The following is a 13,407-nucleotide window of genomic DNA, read 5'->3' on the forward strand; positions in this document are numbered from 1 at the left end:
GGTAGGGTTCTTCTAGTCTTTGGGATTGCTTCCTGTTCTGGGAACCCTTCTGGGACTGCCTGATGCCAGTCAGGGGGTCATCTCAGTCTAGTCAGGGTTCCAGTGTGCCAGACTGGTGGTCCTCTCAGGCTCTCTTATTTTCAGGGAATGTTGAGCTACTAATCATTCAGATGTTCAAAGGTCAGAATACTGAGAATAGACATAGCCTCTCTCCTCTCTGCCACCTACTGCCACCTACATACATGCCACAGCGGCCACATCTGCAAAGCCTCTAGAGGCAGGTGATTTCATGTTTCCAATGATTGGAGTGCTTGTTAATTTCCTGGAATAGCACCATGGCGGAAGCCAGGAGGTTTGAAGGTCATGCTCAGCTCTCTCAGCCTCAATGCCTCATGGGTAGAATGAACCTTCCAGCAGTGGTCATTGGGGCAGGCCAATTAACCAGGATGACAACTGACCTTGGGCAAGGTACCTACCTCAGTTTACAGGTCCAACATAGTTAGCAATGTTGTATTCCCAGCCTCTAAGAGACTGAAGCAGGAGACTCATAACGCAAAACCTACCTGAGCTGTTAAGTCCATGACTAGCCTGGGTCCCTTAGTGAGACTTTGTTTTATAATAAAAGGTAGGAAGGGAGCTGAGGTTGTGACTCAATAGTAAAGCATCTGTGGGGTGTGCCTGAGGTCCTACAGCCAATCACCAGGACACACTGAAAATACTAAAAATGGGTAAATACCAAGGATACTGGCTGCGTGCTAGTTGTAGGAATGGAACATATAGCTTGGGTATACTCTAAGCTAGGCCGTGGACTATAGAGGCAGGAACTTGATGTACAGCTATGTCCAAGCCCTGTGAGTTCTTTCTTCCCAGTATAAAAAAGTACTCAAAGTTTACTTTCTGCAATTATATCTGATGCCCTTAAATCTCAATTTAGTTTTAGAAAAGCTATTTGTAAGCAGTGAGACTTCAGGGACGTGATATCAGCTAGATAAACTGCTTCTTCCTCTCTAGTCCTTAATGGTTTTCAATTAATTCATGACTGTAGTTTATCTATGTATGTAAATCAACATGTTGATTATTGAATACTCAATGAATAAACTTGTTTATATAAAAATTGCTTCATTTTATGTTGTTATGTAAAGGATAGGGGTACTTTAAAAAAAATCACCATCTTGAAGACAACTCCTTCCCCCTCCAGAGAAAACTGAAAAAAATTTTTGACCTTACTTCCAGTAACTCAATATATTTTTAACATTACTATGATACTTTACTGATTATAGCTGAGATTATAAAGTTTCGGCAATATTGTTGGTCTGTTATTTAAGTAAACAAGAAGCTTCATGGAGAGGTGTAAGTAGGCTTGAAATGAATGTTGTTGGGAAGCTTGTTAACTGACGTATTTTAAGACTCAAACCATAAATACCAAGTACAGAAAATGTAGTTTGCTGCAGAGAGTAGGTCTTGGTTGAAAACTCATATTTACTGCACCCATTTGTCTGAAATGTGAGGCGAGATGTCTGGGGAAGGGCCACATGCTTTCCCCGCTCCTTTCAAGACGCAATGCTGTAGGAGAGCCCGTGTTTCCCGCTCTGATGTCTTTCTTTGCTTCCATTCCTGCTACAGAGTGGACTCACATCCTTACACCTTGCAGCCCAAGAAGATAAAGTGAACGTTGCGGAAATTCTCACCAAACATGGGGCTGATCAGGATGCCTACACAAAGGTACAGCAGATCTCTTGGTCACCTTGCCACCCATTCTGGTTGGGCAAACTCTTGGTCAGTCTCATCCAGGCCAGCTGAGGCCCAAGTCCCTCTTCTTAAAAGTTCATTCTAAAGTGTAAGCCTTCCCATACTTCCCTGGGTCTGTTATGAGTCGGATGGGGGAGGCTCCAGGACCCAACCTAAGATTCCAGTTCTGCAGGATGCTGCCCGCCCCTTCACTTTAGCTTTAACTCTTGCATAGGCCTCACTGGTTTGTTTTGTCCTTGCTCTGCTTGATGCCCTTGGTCTTGAGGTGAATCAGTCCTCTTTGTGCTATTGTTTACTTACCCATCCTTTTGTACTTGTTTTGGTGTCTCTTAGTTGTATATGTAATATATACACAAATATATTATATATTTATTTATATGTGTATATTTATGCTTATGTATACAAATATATTATATATTTGCATATAAGACATATCTATTTGTATATGTAATATAATGAATTGTAGTCATCTTCACTCCTCTATTCCCCTCCCTCTCCCACCAGCAGCCTTCTTCTCAATCTGCCCCCTCCTCCTTTTCTGCTTTCTTTGTGCTTGAACCACTGAGTGTAACTAAGGTTACTCAAATGAACATAGGTGGGAAAATACTCCATGGAGTGAGGACACTTTCCCTATAGTGACACATTCCCCAAACAAGTGTTAATTGCTGATAGTCCCTCTGGAAGAGATGGGACCTCACGGGCCCCCTCACTCATTCAGGGTGAAATATGGATGGCCCTGATCTCACACAAGTCTTATGCAGATGACAGCAGTCAGTGAGTTTATGAGGGCCAAGGGTGTGTCATGTCCAGAAGATATTCTTTGTTGGTCATCTTCCCATCTTAACTTCTTGTATTCTTCCCACCACCTCGTTCTACCGGAGTCTTCCTCCTCCCGCTGACATAATCTACAGTTCTGCACTCTTCAGGTCTTCTAGCTAAGTTAAGTCACCCAGGCGTCTCATCTCCCTCGCCGATGTAAAGTTCTTCATGGTTTGGGACTGCCCACTCGATATTTTCCCTCAAAGGATAACACGGTACAATAACCGAAACGTTACCCTGTGGTTATTGACTACTAGACGTATAATACTTACACTTTGGGATTTGTCGCTTACAGCTTGGTTACACGCCTTTGATCGTGGCCTGTCACTATGGAAATGTGAAAATGGTTAACTTCCTTCTGAAACAGGGAGCAAACGTCAATGCAAAAACCAAGGTAAAACATATACTCAGTTTCCTTCTTGACAAGCAAATTTATTCGACCGCGGGTGCTGTTAGGACCGTGTAACTAAGCTCAGTGGATGTTTATTTGAAATTTAATTTTGTATTTCGGTTCTTCCAGAGTAATTTTGAAGAAGCAGTGTAGGTTTCTTTTTTGTCATTTAGGGCTTTTCACTCTGATAACCTTTGCCAGAGGTCAGCTTCAGAATTGCTTGTGTTATAAGTTTAAACGAGCTTTGACTTAACAGTTTACAAAAGGGTACATTTGATCCTCACAGACTCAATCGATGGCACAGAGCATCCTGAAGCCCCGACAGGCTCCCTCTACTATGTGCCAGGTCCTTGTCCTTGTCCCCTAGCCTGGCATCTCTTCCTGTGGAAATACAGACCAGCGCAGCCCCCACTGCACACATCCGAGTTTAAACGAGCTATTTCTTTGGGAACAAAATGTGGGATTCTTAGTGTCAAAAGTGTGAAAAGCCTGGACTGAGAGTTCTCAGGGCTAAGTCGGAGATGACGCCCCTCACAGTCAAAGGACCGACTAGGCAGGTTGAATAAGAGAATCAGGAATTTCAGTGCACACAGGGTTGCACAAGTTAGAGAAAAGCGTGATGTCACTGCAGCTCTCGCTGGCTGGCTGGTGTTACTTTGCAACTCACAGCACAGAGCGATGTTTTCATGGTGTGTTTGAGATCGCACAGCAGGAAGGCATGCCCACAGCTGGGAGGGGGTCCATCAGCAGGAGCACAGAGTTTCAGAGCCACCCTTTCAAGATGATGCTAATTAGAATACTTGAGGTTTTGTAAACCAGTATTCCTTTTTCCTCTTAGAATCAGAAACAAATTTTCTTTGTGCAAAAGCATATTCATAGTCTAAAATAAACTTATTTTGCATGCTATAAATAGTACAACAACACTAAAGGTTCAAACTTCTGATCTTGTGCTATGACTGCCATTGTGCCCTAAAACTTCTGACCTACACAGTTCCGTGACACTTTCTTTTGATGCTTATTTAAAAGCTTACATATGGCTCCTCAGACTTTAGTTCCTAACATTATTTTTGTAGAGCCAGCTCATATATACATTCACAGCAGGCTAAAATGTACAAATATACCATGCAATGATGAGACATTGATGGTACTACCAAAGGTTTACTTGGTTTCAGTGAGCATTTGCCCATGGAAATGATTTTAATATTTAGGTTCTAACACTGTATTGTATTGTCTGGGCCTCTGTGGAATTAGATCTTTTTCAAACAGACATTTGATGAAGAGGGGAAAAAAGCATGTCTCATTTTAACCTTTTAGGCATTTTTTTTAGGTGAACTATATAACTTTTACTGTGCTTTGGGGGCCCTAAATTTTAGTAGTGTAGATTGGTGAATGCATTCATAGGCAATCTGTTAAGTTTCTCAGAATTTTTCCTCATGGAAGGATACCTTTGCAGAAGGAATTATATTTTCTTCCTGATGTTTTCTGTGTAACCATAGTTACCAAAGAATTGTTTAATTGCTTTTCAAATGCAAACATATGCACTGCCTTTCCTCCTCCACTGCTTGTAAAACTTGGCATGAAGATTGAGAAGTGTAAACCTTTAAAAATGAAATCATTATTTGCTTAGAATTATGATGAAACCCTGTCCTATTAGATTGAAACGGGCTGGACTTGCAGGGAGTTAACTTGTGAAAGGGGTTTAAACTGTGGTTCAAAATGGCAAGCTCATTCATTGGCTATACTGTAGAGATACAAGGATGGGAGGAGAGGAAAGAACAGGCTCGCTAGCATTGTCATATAACTTAATGTGCTTTATGTGCTGCCTGTATCTTCCCCAAAATGTATCTGATTCTTTTTTTTTTTATAGAATAGAGTTTATTCAGGGCAGAGGATGGGAGTTAATGGGCAGTGGAGGCAGAGAGAGGCAGAGAGAGGGGGGGAGAGGGGGAGAGGGGGAGGGGGAGGGGGAGAGAGAGAGAGAGAGAGAGAGAGAGAGAGAGAGAGAGAGAGAGAGAGAGAGAGAGAGAGAAGAGAAGGGGAGGCTGGCCATGAGAGAGGGGCGAGGGGAGGAGAGCCCAAGAGTGCCAGAGAGGTGAGAGTGCCAAGAGGCAAGAGCGATGAGAGGTATCTGGTCTTCCTTGAAGGACAGAACTTCAGCCACTTCTGTATTATAAGTGAGAGAACAGAAGTATAAGGTTATTTGGAACTTTCCTCATCCTTAGTAGAAGAACTAGGTCTGAGGCCGCTGTGCTGATGAGTAAGAGATGGAGAGGCACTTAAATGTCTAACCAACGTTCATGTAAAATTATAGACCTGCTAACTTCCAGTAAATACTCTCACTCACCACAGCTTCAGGTAAAAGGTTAGATTAAATCACACCCAAGGATCATTTTCCAGATCACAATGGGCACTGAGGACCCCATATAATATGGTCTACTGTGGGGACAGTCTGTTATTTTGCCACGACTAATTATATTCAGCATTATTTATGTAGCTGTAGGTAATCTATCTTTAAAGTATACTAGTATTTATTGGTTTAGGATATAGAATGTCCTTCATATGCTAAAGTATTTAGCACATATTGTATGGTTACTAAATGCTTGGTAACTGAACTAACAGGTGATAATGAAGAAGTCTGCTAAATTCATTTTATAGAATATTGTATATAAAATAGAAAGGAAGAATTCTTAGGAAATAAATATTACTATTTTATCCTTCTCAAATGTTCATGGATTGTCTGATCTCAGAGCAGGATCTCTGTAATGACTCTTGGGTTCTACAAGACTCTGTAAATGAACTGTATTCTCAGGGATTTGTGGTTTCTTTATTGTAGGGATTGATAGCAGGAGTCAACCTCCTAATGTGACAGAGTTTCCAACACCTGGATAAAAAGTTACTCACACATGATCATATTCCCACACACAGAAAAGCCACTGTGATTGTATAGATGATGTGTTATGATACCCATGAATATAATCAGATACTTCATATTGTCAAAATGACCAAATATGCATGTTGGCCATGAGTTGCCTCTGACATTGAATGAAGTGTGCACACATATGTGCATATTCTTTTAAATATAATCTATACAAATGGACTTCTTAGAAGTTATAGCTTAACACAAAGGGCTCTGATACAAACATTTGTTTTTTCTGGGAATTGCTAAGTAGCCTCTGGTTTCCATGATTTTCTACATAGGATCTGAACCTTCAGTGATTGTGGAGAAATTGGTTAACTCTGTTATTTTTAGTTTTACCATCTCTGAAATGGGGAGAAAAGTATTTATTTCTGAATCATTTGTTCACCATTCATTTAGTCAACTGCTATTTACAAAATACCTTTTACATACCAAGCCCTGCCAATCATTTCAGAGTGATGCTGAAGATAAGGTCCGGTATCTGGCATAGATCGAATGCTCAGGAATTGGCTCCCCTCCTGCCATGAAGGATTTTAGTGAAAATTCTGAGTTAATATGAATACATAATGAACTTGTACCACCGGTCAACTATTACACATCCATACAAAACTGATTCATACTAATCCTAACAGCAATTCCTTCTAAGTCAGGGTCTTTCATTTCCATGAAAGTTTAGATCACACTGTCAAAATTCACCTTTGTTTGGTTTTTGTTTTTTTGTTTTGGAGACAGGATTTCTCTATAAACTAGGCTGACCGGGATCTGACAGGAGATCCACCTGTTTCTGCATCCTGAGTGCTGGGATTAAAGGTGTGTGCCACCACACCTGGCTCAATATTCTAATTTTTAAAGACACATTTTACAGGGGCAGGGCATTGGGGATTCCAATGAAGTTTTCTATTCTAAAGTTTACACATGCTGGTTTTTATAACCAAAGCCCTCTCCCCAGCTGAGCATGAGATTTGACTCTCTTTCACTGTTGTAGATCTTCTACAGGGTATCTGGACTGTTATAAGTAACAGCAGCCTGTGTGGACCTCAGCGGCCTTCAGCTAGACAGAACTTCAGTCTTCATCTTTCCTAAGGAATTATAGCATGGCAGTATTATCCTTCCTCATGTTTAATCTTCTCTCGGCATAAGCATTTTCAACGCCAATCAGTTAAAATATAATAAGAGTTATAATTTGGAGTCTGTTTATCTTGTGTTTCATAGTCTGACATAAGGTGTGAGGGAGTGTTTGCTGCTGAGAAATGGGTTGCTGGGGAAATTGTGCTCTAAATAAACAATGAGGTTCTTGATGGGTTTGCTGTGAATAAGGCAAGGAACAGAAACTGAAGGCTAACCTAATTTCCTTCTCCCTCTGCAAATCGGTGCTGTCATGATGGACAGAATGGCTACACACCTTTGCACCAAGCTGCCCAGCAGGGTCACACACACATCATTAATGTCCTGCTCCAGCATGGGGCCAAGCCTAATGCTACCACTGCGGTAAGGAGCTCTCATGATCCTCTTTTCTACCCTCCTCCTCCTCTTCCTCCCCCCCCCTCCTCCTCTTCCTCCCCCTCCTCCTCCTCTTCCTCCCCCTCCTCCTCTTCCTCCTCCTCTTTCTCCGCCTCTTCCTCCTCCTCCTCTTCTTCCTCTTCCTCCCCCCTCCTCTTCCTCTTCCTCCTCTTCCTCCTCCTCCTCCTCCCTTGCCCTGGTGTCTTATGGGCAGAGATTAAATGTGGCACATCCCCCTTCAACAAACTCCTGGACTGTGGAAAGCCCCAGATTTGGGGGTGGGGGTGGGGAAATCCTTTCCAGGAGACTGTGATTTCTGGGGGAGTACTTGCTGGGAAGGAAGTCAGTTGGCTCCCTCGGGAGGGAGTGGGGCCCTCCACTTGAGCTGCTGGAAGGTTTTTGCTTACAGCTGGCTCTCAGATGTGAGTGTATTTCCACCCCTCCCTCCTTGTCTTCTTAAGGGAGCCCAGTTTCTGAGCTGTTGGCTTGGAACTGCCTCTTTGGGACATGGAGCCATTGAAATGTAAACTAAGCGGTGTAATTAAACAAACGGGGTCCCCAGTGGCCTGGGCTGGATGCAGCCAGAATTGCTAGCTTGTATAGTTTTTGCAGCACTGGAGATCCTGCAGCGCAGAAGCTAAATCTGTCACTGGGTCCCTATGGTAACTAACATCTTACCTGCAGCAGATGGCCTGACTCTTGGTGAGCAGTGAGTGTACCAGGTTCTCCCTAGTAGTTCTGGCAGATGCCACCCTCAGTTTGAGAGGTGGCTTCGGGAAGGCTAGTGTAGCATTTGGAACTGCTCTACAACCTCAGGGTTAAAGCGTCAAGGGCTTCTTATTAAAAAGAGCAGGCAGATGCAAGCTTGTTGTGTTACCATGGTGACCCGGGCTATAGTCTAAAGAAGTTACAAAGACAGATTTAGATGTAATGGTAAAAACTAGTGATTTTCCTGAGCTGTGCCTTGTTTTGGAAGGAAGTGCTGGCTCATGCCGCGGCGGGCGCCACGGGTGAGCTCATTGGCTCCCAAGGCAGTCCTCCCTAGCCTGTCTCACTCTTTCCCTCTTTCTCTCTCTTCAGAATGGTAACACGGCCCTGGCGATTGCTAAGCGGCTGGGCTACATCTCTGTGGTTGACACCCTGAAGGTTGTGACTGAAGAGGTCACCACCACTACCACGGTGAGTACTGAGATAACTGATCTGCCCTTATCCTCTTGGTTTTTCCCGCCACATGCTGTTCAGTCAGGGTTTGCAGCTTCCGTGTGGAAGTTCTTTTCTTGAATGCATTGTGGAATAGACTCAGGTAAACGCAACTACAAATGCATTCACCAAAGGATACGTGGGTTCTGTCTTTTACTCAATATAATCCCGAATAAAACATCAATGTAGCTTTATAACTCTAGAAAAGTACCCTTTCCCTGTGGCTTTTTTCCCCTGTCTCCTCTGTCTCTTTCCTCTAGTTGTGTGTGACACCTACTGCTGGCAGAGAGGTACCACATTCTGCAGCCAACTTCAACTTGGCCCAGGGGTCAGGTGGGTCTAAAAAGACCTCCTGACTAGTCAAATGCATTCCTGCACCCAACAAGGCATCCTTACACTTCTTCTTTTTCATATGCCTGATAATTTTTTTAGAATGCAAAAAGAGAATTGCAGATGTCTAGTGTATGCCTAAAATCCTTTCTTTCCACGGCTTGAAAATGCCTATTGATCTTTGAGGAGGCAGAAGTCATGACCGTTTGGCCTTTGCCAGAAAAAGTCCCAAGAGCAAATCTGAAAAGGAGGCGTCCTGATCTTAGCTTTGACTCCTGGGAGAATTTTTTTCTTTTAGCTTTAACTTAAGCACAGATTCTATGGACAATGGCTTTTAAATTTATCTTTGTAGCGAAATAACAAAACAGGGGATGTTCTATGGAAACAATAAAACCATAAATCAACAGCAAAGTATTCAGAATAAGGTTCTAGTAAATGGCCCCAGGTAGGACAGCTGCTTGCTGTGTTTGAGAACACTTTGCTTCTTTTAATCGATGGGAGAGAAAAGAAAGGAATTTTGTTTCATGGGCTAAAGGAAAGTCCCTGTTGACAGCCATTGAAATAGACGGAATACAGTTGATGTGACGTGCAGTTTTAAATAGAGTGGAGTATGAAGAATTAATGAGCTGCACAAGCCCGGCAGAATGTCTGGAGGGGAGGCAGCTGACTGCTCACTTCCCAAACAGACCTTTAGCCAGCATACACAGTAGTTATAAAGATCTAAAGTATAGATTTGGGAAGTTATATACAAGAAAAGTCTTGTCTATGTTCATCACCCTATTTGGGTGGGGGAGTCATTATATGTGGCCAGGGCTTTTTTTTTTAATTAAAATTATATTTTAAATTAATTCAGGGGGAAAAAAAGCCCAGGTTTCTGGAATGTCCAACAGTACTACGATATGTGTTGCTTAAGTGGAGATAAATGGGTCCATCTCCTCCAACCTTCATTTTCTTGTGGCACATATATTTAAGGTCTTTCAGTATGACTGGATCTTAATTGCTTTAAAAATACATTTTTTGTTTTGTTTTGTTTTGTTTTGTTTTGTTTTTTGTTTGGTTAGAGGAAAGTCTTCATATGAAGACCTACCTGGCTATGTCACCTCAGAATAGCATGCCCATCAGAAAGAAGCGAAGGCTTTCATGACAAGATTGGCTGAGCTTATGTACTGCCAGAAGTCTTGTTTTGTGTTTTTGTCTACTTTGTTACCTTTTCCACACTGGGAATCATGGATCTGTGTTTTCACTGAATTGCCACTAGATGGCGGCCTTGTGGCTCTTTCCCTCTCTTGGCCCTACTCTCCTCTCATTCATTTTGCTAAGTAACATTTCTTCTTTACTGGAGGACAGACGTGAGAGGCCTCTGTGCTACATGCTGTCCGTAGGTCTATCCCAGCACCTCTGCCCAGGAGAAGGGGGAGGGGTGACAGCCTGACACAGAGGAAAAACATATTCAACGTTGTGAAGCTTTCACATCTTATTTCCAAGATTTGAGGTGAATTAATATGAATCAGAACAAATGATCTCACACGTAAGGATGTGTATTTTAAAGCAGAAGCAACTAGCATTTGATTTAAACGTTCTAACTACAAGGCTGGGAAATGGCTCAGTGTCTAGTACACTTGCCTTCAAGGAGGGAATTAAAGTTGGACCCCCAGAACTCATATCATGCACATCTGCAAATCTGGTGCTCATCTGGTAGGATTGGAGGTGGAGGCAGGAGGATTTCCAGAAGCTGGAGGGCCAGCTAACAGAGGTCACAGCAGCAAACAATGAGGCCCTGTCTCAAGCAAAGTGGACACTTAAGACTGGCAACCTTAGACTGTCATCTTCTAGACACCTCGGTGGGAATTCTGCAGTTACACAGGTGAAGTGCGTCCCCAGCACACGCTGCTGACTTTTAGAAAATGCTACTTATCATCTCTAAGCAAGCTATCTGATGGCTTGTCAGAAATCAAATGTACAGGACAGGCATGGGAGGCCCTATCTCCAATGGTTGGCTCAAATCCAAGGCAACTGCTTTTAGGACATTTTTAACAGTCCTTGTTTTTTAATTATTTATAATTTGTTACATTTTATTCATTACTATATTATCATTTATGTTCATTTTAATGTTGAGAATTATTTGATAAAAACACATAAACTTATAATTCAAATGTCTAGGTGAAAAAGCCAATAAACTGTAAATAACACATAGAATATCAGATTTCAGCTAAGGTACATCATTCACATTAAATAAACCAACCTCCCTATGATCTGTTCTATTTAAGGGGGTTGTGTTAGTGGTGTCATGGGTTGTGGCTGTTGTTGTATGTATGAGTATTTTGCTTGCATGTATGTCTGCACCGTGTGCATGCCGGGTACCCACAGAGGGCATTAAATCCTCTGGAACTGCAATGTCAGATGGGTCTCCAGGAATAGCAGCTAGTGCTCTTAACTACTGGGCCATCTCTCCATCTCAACGGTTAACTGTCTTGAACCTGCTTTTATCTTTATTTTTCTGGTTCCCTTAGCTGGCTTCTGATAGAATTGTATTTGGTTTGACATGGAATTTAAAGCTGTGAAGTGTGGATGGGTTCTCTTTGTGCCGTGCATTTCCCTTTGTGATGTGATATGCATTCATTCTTTTCCTCCATACTTCTTTCTATTTCTCTCTCTAGGGTGCTGTCTATGATACCTCATAATTAAGATGTAAGGTTAGTAGTGTTCTAGGCGTGGAGAGACACGTCTGTAGTTCAATTCAGGCTGCTGGATCACAAGAGCTACTTTTCTAACCATGCCAACATAATTAATCTTGATTTTCCTGAAAAGCAGCTTAGCCAACATTTTGTGAAAGAATGATTCCTATCTAGTTTTCATCCAAAAATACCACCCAAGATGTATACTTCATTGGTTTTAGATCGTATGTCATATTTCATGTCATTTTCTACAGTTTACAACAAACAAACAACAAACCAACAAAACCACCAGGATAGCAAGCAGTATAAGGCATTTATTTCATAATGAGGTCTAGCGAATCAAATGGTCCATGGCGAGGTTACCATTAAACGGAGTCACTGAATTATCGCCGCATACATGATGGACACGTCTCCCATCGCTTGCATTTGGAGGCTTTGCCATTTGTTCAGCCACCTGAGTTCCCTTGAAGAAAAGAAACTTCTCTCCCAAGTTCTTTACCCCAGAGTATGAATGCAGGCATTGTGTGAGAGCGGAGCAAGGCAGGGTATTGTAAGCGAGAGCTGGTGCGGCCCGGGGTTGCCCAGGCTCTGTGGAATCGTGGCCTGTTTCCTTAACCTCGGCTTTTCTAAATTTACACTGAGAGGCACAGCAGGGGAGGCGAGGCAGTTCAGCATTGTCTGAGGATGAAGTCCTTGTAAGTGTGCCAGAGTGGGGGGCATATTCCCAGCAGCCATCGCCAACAGCCATGGTCTACTAAGACTGGAATGACTCACACCTCCATGTAATCCACTATCATCAACTGCTTTTTATTGTTTGTGTAATTTTAAAATGATGCATGATGTGGCAAATAATCATTGCTAAGGAGAACATAAATTATTTAATAAATTATCCAAAGTTGCCACATGTGCATCATATTAAATATACAACCCTTTAATCATTAGGGAAGATTTTCTTAAAGCAATGAAGAAAATGTAAGCTCCACATTCTAATTTGATTTGATACCATGTCTGTTAAAGGAGCCATCAAAATGAACGTGCACTGAATATGGGTGATGTCACCTGACATCATTCAATCAACATTTTTTTTCTGTGAATGTAGTTCCTTGTTCAGATGGCTAAATTATCATCTTTGCCCAAACACCATCAATATTCACTGCATGTGTGTATATAATTTTTAACATGTAGATAACTTACTGGGGCTGAAGAGATGGCCCAGTGGTTAACACTTGCTATTCTTGGAAAGGACCGAAATTCAGTTTCCAGTACCCACATGGCTGTTGACAAATGCCTATAACAGCAGTTCCAGTAGAGCTGAAGCCCTTATCTGGCATTCTTAGGCTCCATGCATGCATGTAATGTGTATACATACATGAACTCAAACATTCATACCCATTAAAAACCAATACATCTTTAAAAAAATGTTTTATAGTCTTATATATTCTGTATGTTTTCTTAAAGAAACGTGTGGCATACAAAGTCCTTACATTTTTCTGATATATTTTTTTTCCAAATTATTTATAATTGTCTCACCCACAACTAACTGGGTAGCAGTTATTTGTGGAGACACATCTGTGTTGAAACTTTTCAGAGTATTTATCTTAGTATTTATAGAAAGCCAATTATACACATAATATTTTACCTAGTTAGGAAAGTTATATAAACAAATATGATTGACATTAACAAAAGAAGCATAGCCTGCAGGTGACCTGATGACAGCCAAAGGGTGAGGGTGTGGAAAGGTCATGTGATGACGGTCACTCACTGTGCTATGGTGGCTTGGGAAGTGTGTGAATAAAACAAGTCATTGGCAGGTTGGAGGTGGGGCG

At 41.9% G+C, this 13,407-nt stretch overlaps 1 protein-coding gene and 1 non-coding gene across 3 annotated transcripts in view; one reads left to right on the forward strand and one right to left on the reverse strand.

Moving 5' to 3' along the window:
- Ank2 (ankyrin 2) overlaps positions 1-13,407 on the forward strand; it is a 203,055-nt gene that overhangs the window by 120,706 nt on the left and 68,942 nt on the right. For both annotated transcript variants that reach the window (XM_052179290.1, XM_052179289.1), the window contains 4 exons: positions 1,624-1,722; positions 2,864-2,962; positions 7,266-7,364; positions 8,457-8,555. In XM_052179290.1, the coding sequence (XP_052035250.1) occupies positions 1,624-1,722; positions 2,864-2,962; positions 7,266-7,364; positions 8,457-8,555 (396 nt within the window). The remainder of the gene's footprint in view (positions 1-1,623; positions 1,723-2,863; positions 2,963-7,265; positions 7,365-8,456; positions 8,556-13,407) is intronic.
- Positions 147-282, reverse strand: LOC127683905 (small nucleolar RNA SNORA17). The gene has a single exon (XR_007977686.1). It is a non-coding gene; the product is annotated as a small nucleolar RNA SNORA17 (small nucleolar RNA).

The sequence above is a fragment of the Apodemus sylvaticus genome, chromosome 4 (genome assembly GCF_947179515.1).
Source record: "Apodemus sylvaticus chromosome 4, mApoSyl1.1, whole genome shotgun sequence".
Classification (NCBI taxonomy): Eukaryota; Metazoa; Chordata; class Mammalia; order Rodentia; family Muridae; genus Apodemus; species Apodemus sylvaticus.